The 23,818-nt window shown below is 47.6% G+C and overlaps 1 protein-coding gene across 3 annotated transcripts; it reads left to right on the top strand.

Annotated features, from left to right (window-relative positions):
• The first annotated feature begins 1,187 nt into the window (after positions 1-1,187).
• On the top strand, positions 1,188-23,590 carry LOC120046114 (transducin-like enhancer protein 1). 3 transcript variants are annotated; one of them, XM_038991202.1, is made up of 20 exons: positions 1,188-1,890; positions 2,236-2,336; positions 2,898-2,961; positions 3,464-3,508; positions 7,247-7,309; positions 7,411-7,485; positions 9,547-9,733; positions 10,010-10,026; positions 13,808-13,924; positions 14,142-14,195; positions 14,438-14,590; positions 14,773-14,911; positions 15,374-15,555; positions 16,464-16,540; positions 16,668-16,917; positions 17,087-17,334; positions 21,032-21,179; positions 21,783-21,933; positions 22,631-22,707; positions 22,852-23,590. In XM_038991202.1, the coding sequence occupies exons 1-20, from the start codon at positions 1,867-1,869 to the stop codon at positions 22,957-22,959; spliced, it is 2,280 nt and encodes a 759-aa protein (XP_038847130.1). In that variant the 5' UTR covers positions 1,188-1,866; the 3' UTR covers positions 22,960-23,590. The 3 variants fall into 3 exon arrangements, with proteins under 3 accessions (XP_038847130.1, XP_038847047.1, XP_038847215.1); XM_038991119.1 differs by having other exon boundaries at positions 7,411-7,515; XM_038991287.1 differs by lacking the exon at positions 7,411-7,485 and having other exon boundaries at positions 1,189-1,890.
• Positions 23,591-23,818: the final 228 nt, after the last annotated feature.

Raw genomic sequence — 23,818 nt, 5'->3', positions numbered from 1 at the left:
AGATGGCCCGGATTGAACCAGCCTATGGCCCGTCACGTGACTGGGTGAAGCCGGTGAGGGAGGAGAGCTCTACTCAAATCAAACAACAATCTGAGGCGCTCGGTTATGTTGTCAACAAGGCGGCATGAGCCGTTGTTCAGAAACATACAACATCTCTTTTCCACAAAATATGTTCAAATTTTCAAACTAGTTTTCATTGGGAAGGCAGATAAAGAGTTTTTATCAAAAACAATCACTTTTGCATGTGAAGACACAGAATCCACATCTAAGGAGGTTGGTGGCACCTTAATTGGGGAGAACGAGCTCGTGGTAATGACTGGAACGGAATCGGTGGAATGGTATCAAATACATCAAACACATGGTTTCCATGTGTTTGATGCCAATCCATCCTCTCTGTTCTAGCCATTATTGTGAGCCGTCCTCCCCTCAGCAGCCTCCCCTGATCCACATGCTAACCTACGTCCCTTTTTCACCATTGCCCATAACAGGACAGCCAGCTGATGCCCAGGATACATCCCGCTTCCAAAACGAATGCAATCACTTTTCATCCGGTGCAAACTACGCCTACCCGGGTGCCTGGCTAGCTTAATAGAATTCCCTCAATTCTCCTGGAGCTCAGGCTGATAGTGAACCCACTGCATCTCCACATCATCGTCCACCAGACTATGTGATGGAAAGGTCACGCTGGGTCATGTGCATCTCTCTTATGGACCCAGATGAGCCAGAGGTCAGGTCAGGTCACGGCACTCTTGGAGCCTTGCACAGGACAGGAGGCCATGGGTTCCCATGCTGAACCTACAGGATAACCTGGAACAATTTTAAGACATAACTATAGCAGGGGAAAAGGCAGTGATACAAAATATCTTTAATATAATAGTTTATTTGTGCATGTGTGTGCGCCTTTAAGGATCTCTGATGTCGCCACGTTACTTTGACTGACAGCTGAGATCTGTCACTCTCCAGTACACTAGCCGCCTTGTGCTTTACTCCTCGCTAAACCTATCCGTCACTCGGATTGGCTGGTGTCTGTGTAGCTCAAAATAATCGACAGACTTGAATGCATTCAGAGGAAATCTATTGGTGGATTCTACATATTGCGTCATTATCCCACGTGGAAAGACAATCCCTATTGGCCCGTGTACATTTTCGGGGGCAGTTCATTTTCTGGTTAGCTGGGGGAGTGTGAAACCGCGTGAGAAAGTTGCCATTGGGGTAAAGCGAGGCTTGACGCTACATTGTTGAGTTGATAGTGGGAGTTATTATCAAAACTAACAACATTTTCCCCTTACGAAACCTTTCTTTAGACTGAAGTATTTTCCAATCTTACGTTTCATCGAGTACAGGCTATTATTCGGATAACGAATAGTAATTTATGTTGAGCATTCACCACAAGCTACCACGGCAAGTCAAGTGGGAACTCTTCATTACAATTAACTTATGTGGATTTGTTCTAGTAACCTACGCTTTTTTCCCTGAGCGCGTTGTGGTCTTGGCTCTGTTGACTACAACTGGAGTTTCGGCTATTCGGATATTTCTGCGTGGACAGGATCACACAGCCTACAACAGAGGAAGACCGCTCTTGTTTTTCTCCTCTGGATGACCGTATCCCTTGTTTTTACGTTTGATACATGGTCGTATGCTGGCGTAAAGAAAGAGTATTCTTCCGCGCATCAGTCGCCGGAGCACCGCTGTTGAGGAGTTGACTGGAGATCTAGGAGGACAAACGGTCGGACGTTTTGTGTCAATTTACGGCCAGTCTCGGAAGGACCTAGGATGCATTTATCGTAAGGTGGAGAATCCCCACGCTGGTCCCTATTTTGATACCAGACTGTTTTTTAGGAAGAGGACGTCTGCGGAGGTAGAACGATGTTCCCCCAGGGTCGACACCCGGTAAGGTTGGCCAGTGAAACGCATCCCCCATCCGCAGGTTCTCTGCACTCATTTGTCATGTCGAACCATTCTGTATACCGGCGATGGTGGGTCGGTCCCGGATGTCGGGCGAAGCCCCTTTGTTTGTCTTTGGCTTAGAGGCTGTCAGCCTGTAACAGTTCTGTAATGAGTTTAACATGATGCACTCTCAGTAATTGGGGCTAGGCGCACATCGCACTTGGCCGCGCACATCGCACTTGGATGCTGTATTGCTGTTTGTAATTCACTGCTAATTAGCCTACATCTATGATGCATAATCAAACGGACAGGTATTGAGTGATGTGACTTTTTATTTTATTTTGATAGACGCCCCACCAGGCCCCGGGCCAACCTTTCAAATTCACCATTCCAGAGTCACTGGACCGCATCAAAGAGGAGTTCCAGTTCCTCCAAGCCCAGTACCACAGGTGAGTGGCTGTTCACACACACACACCCCACACACACACCCCACCCCCCCCCCACACACACAACCCACCCCCACACACACAACCCACCCACCCATATACACTCCGAGGCCAGTATGTCACACTTTTTGTGCTCAGACTGTGGTAGGTATAAGCCATGCTGATGTGCTTAAGCCAGAGGGTAGAGTCGAGGTCAGATTTTCATAAATCACCTCTTATTTTCCCATGTGTGCAACTGTGCATGTTGCCATATGTGGGACTGGGGAGGAGGAGAGGAGAGCGATGAAGTGCCCTGCATGATAACAGTAGGAGGCAGTAGGCTAGACTGCTGCTATCATAGCCATATGACCTAGAATGTCTTAATGGCCTATGCAGTAGGTAAACAAATATTGGTCTTGCATGATTCCAAGAGGTTTTCCAGACCATGCCGCTCTGCCCTATAGACCATATTAGATATGTTTATCTGAACTACATTTGGAATGTCTTCTGGGTATGTGTTCAGGATTGGTGGTGGTGGCTATGTGGCATCCTGTTTTATTTTGATAGTGTCTCTGTCCTCGGCAGTTTGAAACTGGAGTGTGAGAAGCTGGCCAGTGAGAAGACAGAGATGCAGAGGCACTATGTTATGGTGAGTCCAATCAGCACACACATTCTAGATGTCAACGCACTATCACTGTCTGGATTGATACTATTGCCACATTGCAAGCATACTGTCAACGTTTATTTTTTTGCTTACACACACAAACAGGCCTATGCACACACATTGATTTCCACTACATTAGCTCTATATATATATATCTACATTCTGAGATTGTTTTGTCTTTTTTGCATTTTAGTTGTTTAGCAGATGCCGTTATCCAAAGGGACTTACATTTAGTGCATTCATCATAAGATAGCTTGGTGAGACAACCACATATCACAGTCATAGCAAGTACATTTTCCCTCAATGAAGTAGCTATCAGCTGGGTCAGTGCTAGTAGGAAAAGAGAAGTGGTGTTAGGGTGGAGAGACTGACTGAGATGCCTTACGATACTCTTTGAAAAGGTAAAGCTGTTAACTAGCCCTCTCTTTAAGATAGTTTACTTCCCTTTCCTCTGTCAGCCTAATGATTACAACTCTGTCATCCACAGTACTATGAAATGTCTTATGGGCTGAACATTGAAATGCATAAACAGGTAAGCCTTGCTCACACTCGCTCTTACTATTTCCTATGGTGTGTGTGTGTGTGTTCACGCAGAGAATGGGCTTTTAGCCTGCCAGGAAGTGTGTGTGTGTGTGTGTGTGTGTGTGTGTGTGTGTGTGTGAGAGGGTTTATCAGTGATGGATGGTGCTCTGTTTCTCTCAAGTTAGACCTGGTGGTACGAGCTCAGAGGCAGGATGAATTACTCTGTTGATTGATTGGTACTGTCTGGGGGAGTAGCCTGTTTTATTGCATTGAAGAGGCTGGGCTGGGGAGGGCATAGGAATCAATCACAGAGTCCTTTATCGAGAAAATGCAGAGGAGCACTCTTCCTCAATACACACACAGGCTTGCCCCACAGGAACAGAGCACTCTGGCTCACAGCATTTACCAGTAATTACCACAGAAATCGATTGGTCAGGACAGAGGAAATTGGAGGTGGAATAGCCTGGGTGGTTTGCTGAGGAAGGATTATGTGTGGTCTCGCTCTCTGTGTCGCTCGCTGTCCCTCTCTCTCGCTGTCTCTCTCTCGTTGTCTCGCTGTCTCTCTCTCTCGTTGTCTCGCTGTCTCTCTCTCTCGTTGTCTCGCTGTCTCTCTCTCTCGTTGTCTCGCTGTCTCTCTCTCTCGTTGTCTCGCTGTCTCTCTCGTTATCTCGCTGTCTCTCTCTCGTTATCTCGCTGTCTCTCTCTCGTTGTCTCGCTCTCTCGCTGTCTCGCTGTCTCTCTCTCGCTGTCTCTCGCTGTCGGTCTGTCTCTCTCGCTGTCTGTCTCTGTCTCTTGCTGTCTGTCTCTCTCGGTGTCTGATAGTAATGCATGCCTCCTATTGTGGGGAAGATGTAATTTCTGCTCATTGTCTCAGTAGAGGGTGGTATTGTGAGTGCTGTATCCCTGCCCCTGCCACACTGTAGCCAGTTGCTCTGGCCACACCAGCCCCAGGCCTGCCTCCCCTCTGTCTGCACCGCTGCCTGATTGAATGAAGTTGGAGGAGATGGGAGTGCAGACCCATTCTCCTGCTGCTCATATTAGGGTATTGGGGCTGAATTCCAAACCTATCCTTAACCCCTACACCTACCCACTTTATGTAGACCTGAACGTTTTGATTCAGGTTTAATGAAGCAGTATGGTATTAAGCCTAGTTCCATCTTGCCCTCTGATAGGTTAGAGGTAAGTTTAGCCTATCCAGCCCTCAGGTGTAGTATAGAGCCAGAAGTGCATTGGGGTTTTGGGTAGATCTGGAATTCAACATGTCCATGTAGGGCTCTCTCTCTCTGCCACCTGGCAGGCCCTCAGACCTATGGCCTGTAGGCCCTCGTCACTGATATACTAGCTGATGACTCGACAACTTGCCATGATTTCCATGTGCGGTTGGTCGTGTCACCTACTACCATAGTTGAACACACTGGTTATTGTTCTGAATCAGAGCGGAAGTCTGCTCCATGACCAAAGGCCTTCCTTTCGTTGTAAGCCCCTGGCATGTGTGAAAACCTCCACGCTGTCTGTCTCCTGGGGTTGGGTCGGGTAAGAGATGGGCGAGGTGAGGGACTTTTATTGGCCCATTGATTTTCTGGCTCCTCTGACCCACTTGGGCATCTGGCTCTGGGTCGCGCAATGATTCCCTTAACCGTTCCTTAATGAATCCCTGTTAATGCTCTCCTGTGGGTTTAGTGCCCAAAGTGTCTTGGAACTCAGCCTATTCCCGGCCTGCAGCACCTATCTGCCGGCTAAGAATACCCCTCAGAGATGGTGCTTCCCTTCTGGGAAAGCACAGTGGGGAGAAGCAGGTCTTTTCTTGGCTTACAGGTATATTCTAGGAGCTAGGCAGGTGTATTCTTGGCCAGCTGCTGTGGTTCTAGGAGCTAGGCAGCAGACAGAAGCAGGTGTGCTAACGGGAAACCGGTGAGGCTGCCTCTTTCTAGGGCGTGTCACAAAGGCTGCTAGAAGATTGGCTGGAGGATCTCTTCTGATAATGTAGCCAGCATCTGATATCACAGAGATCTGTATGTATCAAGCGTCTGATCTAGGTCAGCACTCCTGCTCTGAGAAGCTCAATACATACGGCCCATGGGCCCTGACTCCATTTCTCACTCGCTTTTCTAAAGAAAATGGGATGTGTGTGTGTGTTGTTTGTGTGTGTCTGTCTGTCTGCGAGTGTGTGTGCGTGTTTGTGTGTGTGTGTAATGTCCTATTACTGCGTTCGAAGGGTCCTCTAATTCCCCCTGTACCCTGACCCGCCTCAGATCAATTTGATTGGACGATATGTAATTTGAGCTGCATCATCTGATTTGCAGCCTCAGTGGGGGTATAGGGTATCCAGCCAATCGCAGTCACCTCCGGGGGCCGGATGCCCAACCATGGATATGAGTGGGACGAAATTAAATTAGGAGTGATGAGATTATCTTAAAGCACCGATGGGAATAGTAGCGAGGCAGAGGGTGAAACTTAATCTAAGGCTGACATGATAGCAAGGCAGGAGCCTTGGTATGATTCATTGCTGTGTGTGTGTGTGTATGGTGCGTGTGTTTTCTGAGAACAGTGGCAGGCAGCAAGCTGTTAACTAGCCCTCTCTCCAGTGAATTGTTTATGGAGTCACTCATACCAATATTTACTTTTTTAATTTTATTTATCCTTTATTTAACTTGGTTGGTCTCATTGCGATAAAGATCTGGACCAATACAGCATTGATCCTATATCTTGACAGATGGCGGCAGTTGGTCCTGAAAGCAGTTAGACATGTCTGGCTATCCTTCAGCACATCTCCAGCATCACATGCACACTAGGGTTTACCGATATTTGGTCAGACCTCTTCTACGATATGCTACTCCTAATATCCGATATAATCGTTTTGCAATGTTAATGACTAGATAATTCAAATGTTAGTTTTTATTTCCGATATAATAGTCACATTCTCATTACTATGATCTCTCCACCATTTCCTGGTTGCTAAAACATCAGTTTGTGACAAAACAAGCAAGTATAGTGTAGAGAATCATTGTACCATCTAAACCGCTGTGAGAGAAGTTTTCCAGAACCAAAAAGATAGTATTTTCAGCTGTTTGAAGCTGCTGTACAAAACCGGAAGTAAAAGACACAAAAACAAAACTTAAGAACAGGGAGCATAGAAATAGCGCACATAGAACAGATCTACTGCTTCTTAGACTTGCTTTCAATGAGAATGACAGATCAAAACTCACATTTCTATATATTTCTATATATATGTATATATCTATATATTTGGTTGGGTCGCCCAAAAGTTACATATTGCAGCTTTAAATAATCTTAGTATGACTACAAAATAAGACTTAGTTCATTCATTTAGACTTTTATTTTCAACATATTAATAAAGGCTAACTTATAAAACTGCACAGTTTTGGTATTTGTAGAGTTCAAATTGTCTTAACCCTCACAATACATTTTCAATGTCTAATATCATGATATTTAATCATATATAGGATATTGGGTGCAGTTGACCTAGGCTGTATTCACTAGGAACCAATGGGGAGGGACATGCCTGAATTAGTCCATTAAGAAACTCTCGATTTCAAAACTGTTTTGCTACACTGTGCACTGATGAATAAACCCCAGCTGGAGTTGACCTGCACATGGCTGTGTGAATACAAGGGGGAATGTTTTTATGTCTGACGGCCCCTAGGCACTGCTGGATGTATCTTCTAAGCTGTGGTGGTCACTGCACTATCCATACTGATCCATCCATCCTCTCTACTCCGTCCAACAGACAGAGATTGCCAAAAGGCTCAACACCATCTGTGCACAAGTCATCCCCTTCCTCTCACAGGAGGTAAGTGTGTGTGTGTGTGTGTGTGTGCATATATGTTGTCAGTACATTTTGTGTAGTAGGCCCAGGATATTAGGTGTGTAATGCTGTGTGTGCCCATGCAGCACCAGCAGCAGGTGGTCCAAGCGGTAGAGAGAGCCAAGCAGGTCACCATGGCTGAACTCAACGCCATCATTGGGGTACGGGGACTTCCCGGCCTACCATCCACTGTAAATACACTCTACTGCAACTTCCTGTGTGTGTACTATGAGAGTGTGTGTATGTGTGACATGCTATTAGTGAAATGTCGACATGTCTGTGACAGTTCTTTACCGGGATATGCTGCTGCTGTGTTTGGTAACCATAACAACATGCATATTTTTTGTTTTTATTTTCTTTAACCTTTATTTAACTAGGCAAGTCAGTTAAGAACAAATTCTTATTTCCAATGACGGCCAAACCCGGACGACGCTGGGCCAATTGTGCACCGCCCTATGGGACTGCCCTATGGGACCCGGAATCCAGGTTGTGATACAGCCTGTATTTGAACCAGGGTGTCTGTAGTGACGCCTCTAGCACTGAGATGCTTTGCCTTAGAACGCTGCGCCACTCGGGAGCCCAGCAGCATAGCTGCTGCTGTGTTTGGTAACCATAACAACACGCGTAGCTGCTGCTGTGTTTGGTAACCATAACAACACGCGTAGCTGCTGCTGTGTTTGGTAACCATAACAACACGCGTAGCTGCTGCTGTGTTTGGTAACCATAACACGCGTAGCTGCTGCTGTGTTTGGTAACCATAACAACACGCGTAGCTGCTGCTGTGTTTGGTAACCATAACAACACGCGTAGCTGCTGCTGTGTTTGGTAACCATAACAACACACGTAGCTGCTGCTGTGTTTGGTAACCATAACAACACGCGTAGCTGCTGCTGTGTTTGGTAACCATAACAACACGCGTAGCTGCTGCTGTGTTTGGTAACCATAACAACACGCGTAGCTGCTGCTGTGTTTGGTAACCATAACAACATGCGTAGCTGCTGCTGTGTTTGGTAACCATAACATGCGTAGCTGCTGCTGTGTTTGGTAACCATAACATGCGTAGCTGCTGCTGTGTGTTGGCTGTTTGGATTTTCTCAACGGTTCTGTGAGGCTTTGGAAGAGGGGGAGGCTGAGGTGGTGGGGGAGGTGGGTTTGATGGCTGTGGCGGGGGTGGCGGTTGCCATTTGAGTCTTAATTGCAGGATTCCAGTGTGTATAAAGTGGGTTTGAGAGTCTGGTCCCCCCCACCAAGCTGTCAGTCACTGTGTTTGTGTGTGTTAAATGAGTGTAATGAAGCATGGACACCCTCACCCCTCCCTCCACGGCTCACCCTAACACCCCCTGACACACAGGCTCCCCCCGCCTCCACCAATACTTCCCCTCCATTTACTCTCACCAGTGGGGGGGAGGTGTGTGTGTTCGCATGTGTGTGAGCGAGCGCTCCTTGCCATGCTGTTTTGGCACATGGAACAAGGGATCGGTGGTATGTGTGTGTTTGGCGGGCAAGCCCAGGGATTAGCGCTGTGAAAGAGTAGGTATGGGGTTAGAGTGCTGTGGCGTCTCTCTCCTGTGGTTCTGAGGAGGAGGGGGGGGGGGGTGTGTGGCTTAGTCAATTAGAGATAAAGAGGAGGGTTGACCTTCACCACCGCCCCTCCCCCACTCTCCTGCTGAGACCCTCCCTCCCCCTCCCCCCGCGGCAAATCTCCGAGGTTTGATTCCTGCGGCTACTGTCTGAAGACGCAATAATGATGTTTTGGAACACAAAGGCATTTCACGCTCAGACGAGCGCCTGATTTGGTGTGAAAGAGACCGAGACCTGACAGCTAAACGCCCCCAATCCACCAGAGCCCTACTCTCCTCCCCACCTTCCCTCCCTCCCTGGCCCGCAGGCAGCAGCTGGGGCTCTCCAACCCCCTCCTCCCTTCCTCTTCAAGCTCTGGGCTGTGATCCCAGCTGTCAGTATTGTTCTCTCTCTCTGTATATATATAGAGTGTGTGTTGAAGGGAGAGGATTATGGCTCTGCCATTATTTGTAAGAAGGCCACATCGTAGAAAGCTACTCTGGATGAAACACTGAAGGGTCATGAATTCCTCTAGGTTTTCACATTGATCACTCTGCTCCATCAGTGTGTTAATGGCTTGTTATATTGATTGACACACTTTCAAGTGGATTGGGGAATATTGATTGATTATAAATTAGTAATTGATTGCCTCTCTCCTGTAGCAGCAGCACCTGTCCCACGCGCACAGCTCCCATGTCCCGCTCACCCCCCACCCCGCGGGGCTCCACCCGGCCCATTTGGGGGGAGGGGCCAGTCTGCTCGCCCTGTCCAGTGCCCTGGGGGTGCCGCCACCCCACCTGGCCAGCAAAGAGGACAGGAAACACCCAGTGGAGGCCGAGCACCTGAGAGGTGAGACCCACCCGGCCTTGTTGCTGGGCCTGCATCTGAGGAGGAGTCTGTCTGGCTCGCCCACATAGCCAGACAGAGGGAGGAGAACGGACTGGACTGTGTTATCATTGGGTTTGTTAATAATAAATATACTGAAAACAACAAGTGCACGGCTCTGGATTCTAATTCTTTTATTTTTCTCTCCGTTTCTTTTTGTGTGTTTTCCATGCCTCCCTCGTGTGCGCCCTGGTGTCCTCGACACCTTGATGCTGTGTGTCATCGTTGCTATGGGAACAGAGAGAGAGCCAAGCACAGTAAGTACTTCCTGTTAGCTATGGCTGCAGCCTTGGCAAGCGCTAGTTAAATACCTGAAATGAAGCGTCATACCCCTCCTAGATGATATGATACGAGAGAGTCAACTAGTCCTGAAATAAAGCATCATACCCCTCCTAGATGATATGATAGGAGAGAGTCAACTAGTCCTGAAATAAAGCATCATACCCCTCCTAGATGATATGATAGGAGAGAGTCAACTAGTCCTGAAATAAAGCATCATACCCCTCCTAGATGATAGGAGAGAGAGTCAACTAGTCCTGAAATAAAGCATCATACCCCTCCTAGATGATATGATAGGAGAGAGTCAACTAGTCCTGAAATAAAGCATCATACCCCTCCTAGATGATATGATAGGAGAGAGTCAACTAGTCCTGAAATAAAGCATCATACCTCTCCTAGATGATATGATAGGAGAGAGTCAATTAGTCCTGAAATAAAGCATCATACCCCTCCTAGATGATATGATAGGAGAGAGTCAACTAGTCCTGAAATAAAGCATCATACCCCTCCTAGATGATATGATAGGAGAGAGTCAACTAGTCCTGAAATAAAGCATCATACCCCTCCTATATGATATGATAGGAGAGAGTCAACTAGTCCTGAAATAAAGCATCATACCCCTCCTAGATGATATGATAGGAGAGAGTCAACTAGTCCTGAAATAAAGCATCATACCTCTCCTAGATGATATGATAGGAGAGAGTCAATTAGTCCTGAAATAAAGCATCATACCCCTCCTAGATGATATGATAGGAGAGAGTCAACTAGTCCTGAAATAAAGCATCATACCCCTTTTAGATGATATGATACGAGAGAGTCAACTAGTCCTGAAATAAAGCATCATACCCCTCCTAGATGATATGATAGGAGAGAGAGTCAACTAGTCCTGAAATAAAGCATCATACCCCTCCTAGATGATATGATAGGAGAGAGAGTCAACTAGTCCTGAAATAAAGCATCATACCCCTCCTAGATGATATGATAGGAGAGAGAGTCAACTAGTCCTGAAATAAAGCATCATACCCCTCCTAGATGATATGATAGGAGAGAGAGTCAACTAGTCCTGAAATAAAGCATCATACCCCTCCTAGATGATATGATAGGAGAGAGTCAACTAGTCCCTGGTTGCTAGGGGACCTGATGCTACTTTGCACCACAAAGTACAAGCCATCTAGTTTCCCCCTTAGCACTTTTGATGTTAACCCCTGCTAATCATTCCTTAAGCCCACTCATTATCTTTCTCTCACACAGACACAGCTCTGTGCCACCCACCATCCTTGCTTTGATTCACCTCCCTTTCTCTCATTCTCATGTCAAACTGGCCTTCATTTAGAAATGCATCCATGGCCTTTAAGTGTGTGTGTGTGTGTGTGTGTGTGTGTGTGTGTGTGTGTGTTTTCTGAGGTTAACATCATGGCAGGGTGGGAGGGTGCTGGGCTGCCTGCCATTACTGGATTGGCCTGGATCTGCCCTGGACTGTTTGGCGCTCTCTCCAAATGAGGGAATTAGCAGAGCCCTCATACACGCACGTACACAGACGTGCACGCACACACACACACACACACACACACACAATGACAGGAGCTCTCGCCCTCCACTGCCCGGCATTGTTGTGTGTATTAAACACCTCAGTGAGCAGATTGCCCCCCCCCCCCCCCACTTTGCTGATCCTGCGCTTAAAGGGCCTCATTGTGTTTAATACGGCTGCCGGTCGGGGGGGGGGGCGGCGGCTAGAGCGTCATGACCTGAGAGACAGCGGGGAAATTGCTTGTGTTTTGTGGGTCAGCGCTCTGCTTTCTAAAGCCTTTAAATAATGTTCCCCTGGGAGGGAGACTTTGAAGGAACCTTTGGCTGGGGGTGAAGAGGGGGAGGAAGAGGGGAGGAGGCCCCTTGCCCTGCCTGTCTATTGGGGCTCTCTGTGTGTGTGTGTGTGTGTGTGTGTGTGTGTGTGTGTGTGTGTGTGTGTGTGTGTTCTGCGGCTCCTGGATGCACATTTCATTGACAGCGTCAGGCCTAAATGGACTCCAACATGATGGGCTAATCCACACACAATGGAATCTGTTAGCCAGGGGAGGGGGGGGGGGTTGTGGAAGTGAATCTCACACACACACACACTGCCCTTTAGCTATAGCAGTAATAGCTGGAAAGGGCCAGGAGAGGGAGCACTGATAAAGCGGCAGAACTACTCTAATCAGCGTCTTCTCTGCCGCGTGTCAGCCCACCACCACCACCTTGACGTGAGGGTTTTGACTGAAGACTGACAGACAGCCACACCTGCCCCTGGCCTGGAGGGTGAAGGTGCTGTAGTGCAGGGCTCTGAGACCCCATCCTGTTGGTTTTCACTCCAACCCGGTTCCTGGAGAGAGACCCTCCTGTTGGTTTTCACTCCAACCCGGTTCCTGGAGAGAGACCATCCTGTTGGTTTTCACTCCAACCCGGTTCCTGGAGAGAGACCATCCTGTTGGTTTTCACTCCAACCCGGTTCCTGGAGAGAGACCATCCTGTTGGTTTTCACTCCAACCCGGTTCCTGGAGAGAGACCATCCTGTTGGTTTTCACTCCAACCCGGTTCCTGGAGAGAGACCATCCTGTTGGTTTTCACTCCAACCCGGTTCCTGGAGAGAGACCATCCTGTTGGTTTTCACTCCAACCCGGTTCCCGGAGAGAGACCATCCTGTTGGTTTTCACTCCAACCCGGTTCCCGGAGAGAGACCATCCTGTTGGTTTTCACTCCAACCCGGTTCCCGGAGAGAGACCATCCTGTTGGTTTTCACTCCAACCCGGTTCCCGGAGAGAGACCATCCTGTTGGTTTTCACTCCAACCCGGTTCCTGGAGAGAGACCATCCTGTTGGTTTTCACTCCAACCCGGTTCCTGGAGAGAGACCATCCTGTTGGTTTTCACTCCAACCCGGTTCCTGGAGAGAGACCATCCTGTTGGTTTTCACTCCAACCCGGTTCCTGGAGAGAGACCATCCTGTTGGTTTTCACTCCAACCCGGTTCCTGGAGAGAGACCATCCTGTTGGTTTTCACTCCAACCCGGTTCCTGGAGAGAGACCATCCTGTTGGTTTTCACTCCAACCCGGTTCCTGGAGAGAGACCATCCTGTTGGTTTTCACTCCAACCCGGTTCCTGGAGAGAGACCATCCTGTTGGTTTTCACTCCAACCCGGTTCCTGGAGAGAGACCATCCTGTTGGTTTTCACTCCAACCCGGTTCCCGGAGAGAGACCATCCTGTTGGTTTTCACTCCAACCCGGTTCCCGGAGAGAGACCATCCTGTTGGTTTTCACTCCAACCCGGTTCCTGGAGAGAGACCATCCTGTTGGTTTTCACTCCAACCCGGTTCCTGGAGAGAGACCATCCTGTTGGTTTTCACTCCAACCCGGTTCCTGGAGAGAGACCATCCTGTTGGTTTTCACTCCAACCCGGTTCCTGGAGAGAGACCATCCTGTTGGTTTTCACTCCAACCCGGTTCCTGGAGAGAGACCATCCTGTTGGTTTTCACTCCAACCCGGTTCCTGGAGAGAGACCATCCTGTTGGTTTTCACTCCAACCCGGTTCCTGGAGAGAGACAAAAACAACCTACAGGACGGTCGCTCTCCGGGAACAGGGTTGGAGAACCGTGATGTCGATGCTGATTTCCCCACTAATGTTAGGTTAGCATTGGGATGAAGGGAAGCTGATCTGTACCTAGGGCAAACCTAGGGCCTGTAGAATGTCATGTCTCATCCCTTCCTCCTCCTCCTCCTGTCTTTGGCAGAGTAATACCCTGCTGGTTGCTGACAGTTTGCGTAACTCAGACAAGCGGCGCAACGGACCAGAATTTGCCAACGACACCAAGAAGAGAAAAGTGGAGGACAAGGACTCTAGTCATTATGTAAGCAGCAGCTGTGAGGGTGATACGTGTCAAATCAAATTGTCACGTGCCGAATACAACATGTGAAATGCTTACATACAAGCCCTTAACCAACAGTGCAGTTCAAGAAGAGTTGAGAAAATATTTACCAAATAAACTAAAGTAAAAAATAATAAAAAGTAACACAATAAAATAATGTGTGTGTGTGCGGTGACTGACACCCTGTTTGTCCCCACAGGATAGTGATGGGGAGAAGAGTGATGACAACCTGGTGGTGGATGTCTCCAATGAGGTAACGTGTGTGTGTGTGTGTCTTTCTGACGTGTACATGCCTGTCTGAATATTCTGTTAGGCCTCGCTAGATGGCTCAAAAATAGATGGATAGATGGATGTCATATAGGCCCTGGTCAAAAGTAGTGCACTATATAGGACATGGGGTGCTCTTTAGGACGCAGACTATTATTACACATGGGGGGGGGGGGGGGGGGGAGTGGTGCACCGAGTGAGTCAGTGTGTGAATGAACCCCCCTCCAGGACCCTGCCTCCCCACATGGTACGCGCCTGCCATCCCCCAGGGAGAACGGGCTGGACAAGACACGTCTCCTGAAGAAGGACCCCTCCTGTAGCCCTGCCTCCACAGCCTCATCTGCAAGCTCCTCCTCCCTCAAGTCCAAAGAGATGGGAATGGTGGGTGTAGCTGAAGCCCTCAATACACCTAACACAATTCTGTCTAAACAAGACTTAAACTCTGGATCACAAACACACAACTGACCTTCAGCAGAATATCTCAGCTCTGTCTCTCTCTCGCTATCTGTCTCTCTGTCTGTCGTGTGATATCTGGGTAATAAATGCCTCTGTTTCCATGGCAGCGTGATAAGCCGGGTACGCCTGGGCTGAAGTCGAGCACACCTACTCCCAGAGGAGACTCCACCCCCGGACCCAGCGCCACTCCCAGTCTCCGGCCAAGCCTAGTCAAGCCCCCCTCCATGGAGCTACCTCACCCACCTAGTAAGATGATAAAAAGTCACACCTTTTGAATTGACCTTGTGCCATTTCCAACCCTTCCTAACAGCCTACAAGGCGGCAGGTAGCCTAGCATTAAGAGGGTTGTGCCAGTAACTGTAAGGTCACTGGTTTCGAATCCCCAAGTCTGTGCACTTGAGCAAAGCACTTAACCCTAGTTGTCGCTCTGGAGAAGAACGTCTGCTAAATGAATAAAATGGTGCATGTATATTATAGGCCACCTACTAGTATACATTGGTTTTTGTTAGGGATTCTACACTCAAACTCTTTTGGTATTTATTTCATTAGTCCTTTAATACAATCCCCAAAAACTGCAATTCAGCAGTCAAGTTTTCAAGAAAGCTCTTTCAGTACAGAGCAAAAATGTGATGTGTTTTGGCATCATATGAATATGACTGAATACAGTTCCATTAACCCATCTGACAACAGCTCTTGTGTACCCCTTAGCTGCTGGTCTGCGGACCCCGCTGGCGGTGCCTGGGTCGTACCCTGGGCCTTTCGGAATGCTGCCCCACGCCACCATGAACGGGGAGCTGGCGGGCGCCGCCTACGCCGGCCTCCACAACATGTCCCCTCAGATGAGTGCTGCGGCTGCTGCCGCCGTGGCCGCATACGGACGCTCCCCTATGGTGGGTGTGTGCTTGTGTGTTCGCTTATTCATTCCATCCGAGTCCATAATATGTGCTCATTGCATGTCTAAACGGCTAACATGCTGACCAGACCGGACACGTCGCGTGTGCGAGCGTCGCAAAATAAATGTAGAAATTCATGTTATTCAATTATTGCACCCACACTGCTAGCGCGCGCCAAGAAGCGTCTGCGACGCCAAGGGCTAATAGAACTCCTTTCTATTTCTGACGCAGATCACGCTGCAAGTCCTGCCTCTCCCATCTCCTCATTGGTTTATAGAAGCAGGAACCCACGTGCTATCTCCTCATTGGTTATACCACGTGGGTGATTGAAAGACGAACTGTTTTGCCGGTTGTCGTGGTAATTCTATGAAAGTTTAGATGCGATCACCATATAAGTTCAAAGATGAAAAAGCCTGGAAGGAGGAGAGATGACTAGAAACGATTCGGTTGACCGTTTTATGTGTGGATTAATTGTCGGAGTAGAGGTCCTTGTGCAGTTCAGGTAAAATAACAACTCAATGTTTATATCCCAGGACAAATTAGCTAGCAACAGCAAGCTAGCTAAATAGGACAAATTAGCTAGCAAGTGCAAGCCAACTAGCTAAATTGCCATACATGCTTTTCGACCTGTCCCCAAATTAATGTAATTGGTTCAGAGTTTGTTTTGATATTTTAACCTGCGTGTTGTGATCGCGTTTGGTGTGGGGGGACAAAATACATTTATGCAAGATAGCGCACGATGGCACACGCGTGCAGCCGGTTTGGGTTCCGTGTAAGTGTCTGTGTTTATGCAGGACCCAATACGCTGTCAACTGACCTCATTTCTCGTGTGTGTGTGCGCTCGCGTGCGCCCCCATGGATCTTTGAGTGTGTACTCATCCCTCTCTCTCTGTGTTCTCCCTCAGGTGGGCTTTGACCCTCATCCTCACATGAGAGTGCCTGGAATGCCCCCCAGCTTATCAGGCATCCCTGGAGGCAAACCGTGAGTGTGTGTGTGTGCGGAGACAGTGACCACTGTCCCAATACGCTTGGTGCTCACTGTATCTCAAATGTATTCCATGCCTCAAGTCCACCTTCCCTCTTCCTCCTCCAATTCGTCCTCCTCTCAGGGCCTACTCTTTCCACGTTAGCGCCGATGGACAGATGCAGCCGGTGCCCTTCCCTCCGGACGCCCTAGTGGGCCCGGGCATCCCACGCCATGCTCGCCAGATCAACACTCTGAGCCACGGCGAGGTGGTGTGTGCCGTCACCATCAGTAATCCCACGCGCCACGTCTACACGGGCGGCAAGGGCTGCGTCAAGGTCTGGGACATCAGTCACCCTGGCAACAAGAGTCCCGTGTCCCAACTGGACTGCCTGGTGAGTGCTACACAAACATACACGCTTTTATCCAAAATCACGCAGTTGACGCATGTATTGAGTAGCGTTGTGCGTATTTAAAGAGAGATCTTTAAAAACACACCTACCTACCACTTTATTTCATAGTTTGTGTATTAGAGACCAAAATGAGTGTGTGTGTGTGTGTCAGAACCGAGACAACTACATCCGCTCGTGCCGGCTGCTTCCCGACGGCCGGACGCTCATCGTGGGGGGCGAGGCCAGCACGCTGTCAATCTGGGACCTGGCCACGCCCACCCCACGCATCAAGGCGGAGCTGACCTCCTCTGCCCCCGCCTGCTACGCCCTGGCCATCTCCCCCGACTCCAAGGTTTGCTTTTCCTGCTGCAGCGACGGGAACATCGCCGTCTGGGACCTGCACAACCAGACCCTGGTTAGGTAAGGAACACTGGGAGAAGAATACATGGCCAGTTGGTAATAGGTAGAACTGAATAGCCTTTACTAACCACAGGTCCAGCGTCAGCTAATGTATTATCCCCCTACTGTGGTAGGTAAGATTGGGGTAGGGTGATCTGTTCCTAGATATGTGGTTAAGGGCAACTTCTTTCCTTGAGTGAATACACATGAATGTTTGTACAGGTAACTGCCAAAATAAAGGGAACACCAACATAAAGTCTCTTAATAGGGTGTCAAGGTAGAGGTTGACACGAGTGAAAATTCAGTCTTGTACTGTCCTCATCCCGTAATAGTCCTATAACCACGGAACTTTCCGGTCCCATCCCATGCTAATTTTTACATTCAGAAATAACTTCCTCCCTTAGCTGTTCGTCTGTCTGTCCCCTGCTCTGCATGTGAGTAGCCGTAGCAACTGCTCCGTTTGGCTGCTGCTCATGAGACAGTAGCCTGTCCTGCACACACAGAGGATGACAACCACAGTCAGTAAGTTGAACTCATGGATATGGACATGTGTAATTGCTCGGCAAAGACAACTCGATCAAATTTAGCTAAAACATTGCTCTTTCCTTTTAACAGCTCTGTTAGTGATGGGTCCTTGGCTGCAACAAGTTGTTGGAATTCCTCTCTTGAAGGTTTCGTCATTCTGACTTTTTTAAATTATTTTTTTAACCTTTATTTAACTAGGCAAGTCAGTTAAAAACAAATTCTTATTTACAATGACGGCCTAAGAACGGTGGGTTAACTGCCTTGTTCAGGGGCAGAACAACATATTTTTACCTTGTCAGCTTGGGGATTCAATCTTGCAACCTTTCGGTTACTAATCCAACGCTCTAACCACTAGGCTACCTGCCAACTTACGTTGACATCTGAGGTAAAATAGTCACTGTTTACACCAGTCTCAACGTCAACAGTGAAGAAGCGACTCCGGGATGCTGGCCTTCTAGGCAGAGTTCCTCTGTCCAGTATCTGTGTTCTTTTGCCCATCTTAATATTTTATTTATATGGGCCAGTCTGAGATATGGCTTTTTCTTTGCAACTCTGCCTAGAAGGCCAGCATCCCGGAGACTCCTCTTCACTGTTGACGTTGAAACTGGTGTTTTGTGGGTACTATTTAATGAAGCTGCCAATTGAGGACTTGTGAGGCATCTGTTTCTCTAACTAGACACTCTAATGTACTTGCCCTCTTGCTCAGTTGTGCACCGGGGCCTCCCACTCCTCTTTCTATTCTGGTTAGAGACAGTTTGCCCTGTTCTGTGAAGGGAGTAGTACACAGCGTTGTATGAGATCTTCAGTTTCTTGGCAATTTCTCGCATGGAATAGCCTTCATTTCTCAGAACAAGAATAGACTGACGAGTTTCAGAAGAAAGTGCTTTGTTTCTGGCCATTTTGAGTCTGTAATCGAACCCATAAGTGCTGATGCTCCAGATACTCAACTAGTCTAAAGAAGGCCAGTTTTACTGCTTCTTTAATCACCACAAACGTTTTCAGCTGTGCTAACATAATTGCAAAAGGGTTTTCTAATGATAAATTAGCCTTTTAAAATGATAAACTTGGATTAGCTAACACAACGTGCCATTGGAACACAGGAGTGATGGTTGCTGATAATGGGCCTCTGTACGCCTATGTAGATATTCTATACTTTTGAACGGTAGTGTACATTACCGTAGTGTTTCCTTTTCTATACATTACCCTGGCGTGTCCCATTCCAGACATTACCTTGGCATTCCAGACATTACCCTGGCATTCCAGACATTACCATGGCGTGTCCCATTCCAGACATTACCCTGGCATTCCAGACATTACCCTGGCATTCCAGACATTACCCTGGCATTCCAGACATTACCTTGGCATTCCAGACATTACCTTGGCATTCCAGACATTACCTTGGCATTCCAGACATTACCCTGGCATTCCAGACATTACCCTGGCATTCCAGACATTACACTGGCGTGTCCCATTCCAGACATTACACTGGCGTGTCCCATTCCAGACATTACACTGGCGTGTCCCATTCCAGACATTACACTGGCGTGTCCCATTCCAGACATTACACTGGCGTGTCCCATTCCAGACATTACACTGGCGTGTCCCATTCCAGACATTACACTGGCGTGTCCCATTCCAGACATTACACTGGCGTGTCCCATTCCAGACATTACACTGGCGTGTCCCATTCCAGACATTACACTGGCGTGTCCCATTCCAGACATTACACTGGCGTGTCCCATTCCAGACATTACACTGGCGTGTCCCATTCCAGACATTACACTGGCGTGTCCCATTCCAGACATTACACTGGCGTGTCCCATTCCAGACATTGCCCTGGCATTCTAGACATTGCCCTGGCATTCTAGACATTGCCCTGGCATTCTAGACATTGCCCTGGCGTGTCCCATTCTAGACATTGCCCTGGCGTGTCCTTTATTTTGGCAGTTACTTGTATATGTTCATGTGTTACCTCTGAGTGTACAGTGTAGTTACATGTGTGCTTGAGCTGGTCGTATATCATGTGTGTGTATTTGAGCATGTTCTGAATTCATATAATATATATTCTTTATGCAGACGTTTTCATCTAAAGAGACTGAATCTCTTTAGATGGGGGTGGGCCCAGCGGGAATTGAACCCACAAACCTTGGTGTTGCAAGCGCTATGCTCTACCAACTGGGCCACACAGGACCATGTACAGTTAAGCAATAAGGCCCGGGAAGATGTGGTATATGGCCAATATATCATGGCTAAGGGCTGTTCTTAAGCACGACGCAACGCCCGGACACAGCCCTTACACGGAACCCAAACCGGCCGAGCGCTATCGTGCATAAATGTATTTTGTCCCCCCACACCAAACGTGATCACGACACGCAGGGTAAAATATCAAAACAAACTCTGAACCAATTACATTAATTTGGGGACAGGTCGAAAAGCATTAAACATGTATGGCAATTTAGCTAGCTAGCTTGCACATACTAGCTAATTTATTCTATTTAGCTAGCTTGCTGTTGCTAGCTAATTTGTACTGGGATGTAAACATTTAGTTGTTATTTTACCTGAACTGCACAAGGTCCTCTACTCCGACAATTAATCCACACATAAAACGGCCAACCGAATCGTTTCTAGTCATCTCTCCTCCTTCCAGGCTTTTTCATCTTTGAACTTATATGGTGATTGGCATCTAAACTTTCATAGTATTACCACGACGACCGGAAAAACAGTTCCTCTTTCAATCACCCACGTGGGTATAACCAATGAGGAGATGGCACATGGGTACCTGCTTCTATAAACCAATGAGGAGATGGGAGAGGAAGGACTTGCAGCGCAATCTGCGTCAGATATAGGAATGACTTCTATTTTAGCTCTTGGCAACGCAGATGCTTCTTGGCGCGTGCTAGCAGTATGGGTGCAATAATTGAAAAACATGGATTTCTACATTTATTTTGCAACGCACGCGATGTGTCCGGTCTGGTCAGCATGTTAGCCGTGGTATATTGTCCATATATCACAAACCCCCGAGGAGCCTTATTGCTATTATAAACTGGTTACCAACGTCGTTAGAGCAGTAAAACTAAATGTTTTGTCATACCTGTGGTATACGATCTGATATACCATGACTGTCAGCCAATCAGCATTCAGGGCTCAACCCACCCAGTTTATAATATTTGATAACGTGTGTTGTCCAACACAGGCAGTTCCAGGGCCACACAGACGGAGCCAGCTGTATTGACATCTCCAATGATGGGACCAAGCTGTGGACAGGGGGGCTGGACAACACAGTCCGATCCTGGGACCTAAGGGAGGGACGCCAGCTGCAGCAGCACGACTTCACCTCACAGGTACACACAGACACACACACACACCTGAGAAACACAACTCATGCAGCACGACTTCACCTCACAGGTACACACAGACACACACACACACCTGAGAAACACAACTCATGCAGCACGACTTGAAACCGCAGGTTGACGCACACCCTGCACACACACATGCATCTCACATCACTGGTGATGAAGGGTCTCATGCACTTTGGTTGCAGCTCATTGTCACCTTGCAACGGTGTATTCTTAAGGACCTCCTTGTGTAACAGGAGAATCCAGAATAATGCACCTATCACAGGTTACAATGCCCAGCACAATATAGTGTATTAACAGGTTTGGCGCAGAGCAGGATGATATTAGCTTGATACCTAAGGAGTGAATTGTAAAGGGGAAAAGACTGGGCTTCTTGTTGTGGCAGCTGGGGCAGTCCTCTGTTAATTCACACATTATATACAGGACATTAGCCACAGCTGTGTGCTAGCAGAGATGCTATTGAAACAACAAGGCCTGGAGCGATACTTTACTTTTAATACCGCAAACGGCAATCAGTGTTTACCCACCTAGTTGTTGTTTTACCACTTCATCAGTGACACACACTCTGCCCTTCCCTCTCTCCAGATCTTCTCTCTGGGGTACTGTCCGACGGGAGAGTGGCTGGCGGTGGGGATGGAGAGCAGTAATGTAGAGGTGCTCCATGTCACCAAGCCAGACAAGTACCAGCTGCACCTTCACGAGAGCTGTGTGCTCTCCCTCCAGTTTGCCTCATGTGGTAAGACCAGATCTCTGTATGACTGATGTCCTCGAGGTCTGTGTATGACTGACGTCCTCGAGGTCTGTGTATGACTGTATGACTTCTTGTTAGCTGTGTACAGTAACTTAATGTCAGATCCACTTGTGTCGCTGTGTTTTGTCTCCCTGTATCCTGTTTTTTATTTTTTAAACTAGGCAAGTCAGTTAAGAGCAAATTCTTATTTACAATGATGGCCTAGGAACAGTTGGTTAACTGCCTTGTTCAGGGGCAGAACGACAGATTTTTACCTTGTCAGCTCAGGGATTCGATCTAGCAACCTTTCCGTTATTAGTCCAACGCTTTAACCACTAGGCCACCTGCCGGGTTAAATTTTCCGCTTTCGAACTGTGGTTTTGTTTTCCATTTTGAACTGTGATGTATTAAACTTCCTGTTTTATACAAGTATTCTGTTTAACTTTTCTTCTCCACATTCTGACCTGATATCTGACCTCTGGTGATATCTGACCGTGCCATAGCCTTACATTCTGTTTCCATGCGTCCTCATATACAGTACCTCTAATCCTGACTTGATGTGATTATAAGCCCTCTACTCTGGTATTGGCCCCTACAGTATTAGCTGTCATAGCTTTATGTGATTCCTAAAGCTTTCTCTCTCTCTCTTTTTCTCTTTCTTTCTCTCTTTCTCTCTTTCTCTCTTTCTTTCTACCACCACCAGGTAAATGGTTTGTGAGCACAGGGAAGGATAACCTGCTGAACGCGTGGAGGACACCGTACGGAGCCAGTATATTCCAGGTACACACACACCTGTCTGTTCTCTCCGATCGGCCTACCTACCAATGTTTTTTTGATCTTGTGTCAAGGCTGGGTGTTAAGCTTTCACTAATCTTTCGCTCTATACCCCCCCCCCCCCTTCTACCTCTCTCTCCGCTTCTTTAGTCGAAGGAGTCTTCGTCGGTGCTAAGCTGTGACATCTCAGTCGATGATAAGTACATAGTTACAGGTTCTGGAGATAAGAAGGCCACTGTCTATGAAGTCATCTACTAGACTGCACTAGTGAGCGGATCGGCCACTGACAAACCAAAGTGGCTTTTTACTGTCCTACATCTGACCCTGGGTCAGGGAATCCTAAAGAACATTCTATATACGTGACCTTTCTACTGTCCTACAGCTGACCCTGGGTCAGGATATCCTACAGGACATTCTATATTCATTACCATGGGCAGAGCCCCCAGAACAATGACTGATGGAAATGCGGACCGAAACCTCAGATATGCCGAATTAACAGCATTGTCGTTTTTATTTTGACAGACGAAGAATGTGAATGGCCTGGTGACCTCTACCCTTTGTGACCCCTAACCTCTGACCCTAGCCTGCTTTTCTGCCAGACATGAGCCCCCACACTGACTCTTCACCCTAGTACCGTGTCCCATCCTACATGTCTGCTATCGTGTGATTAGTTCAGTTTTATTCTCTTTGTATTTTTATCGGTTGAGCGTTTGTAAAAAAGTGTATATATTTCTTTTCTTACAGTAAATGCTTTAGAAATAACAGAAATGTTTGCTATGTCTTTTACATGGAAAATAATCTAACCAGGAAAAAACACTAAATGGTCTTAATGCTAGCTAATATAAATCGAAAGAAATTACTAGACAATAAATGTTATTTTTTTTCCGAACAAACGTCTTTTCTCTGGCTTCCAAAGTAGTGAACTGTATCGGTAAGGCAATGACCTTCCATCCAACAGGTCCTATATTCAGACTGCATCGTCTAGTTCAGGGGTCTTCAACCTTTTCTTGCCTCCCCCTCTCAGGCAAACCGGCGACCCAGGGACCCCATCATACATTAGCAAAAACATTTTTATTTAATTTGTCTTATCAGGTGAATGATAATGGCAAGGAGAAGT

This window comes from Salvelinus namaycush, chromosome 1 (genome assembly GCF_016432855.1).
Source record: "Salvelinus namaycush isolate Seneca chromosome 1, SaNama_1.0, whole genome shotgun sequence".
Lineage (NCBI taxonomy): Eukaryota > Metazoa > Chordata > Actinopteri > Salmoniformes > Salmonidae > Salvelinus > Salvelinus namaycush.
Note: the sequence above shows the minus strand (reverse complement) of the source record. Positions and strands in the feature narration are given on the sequence as shown.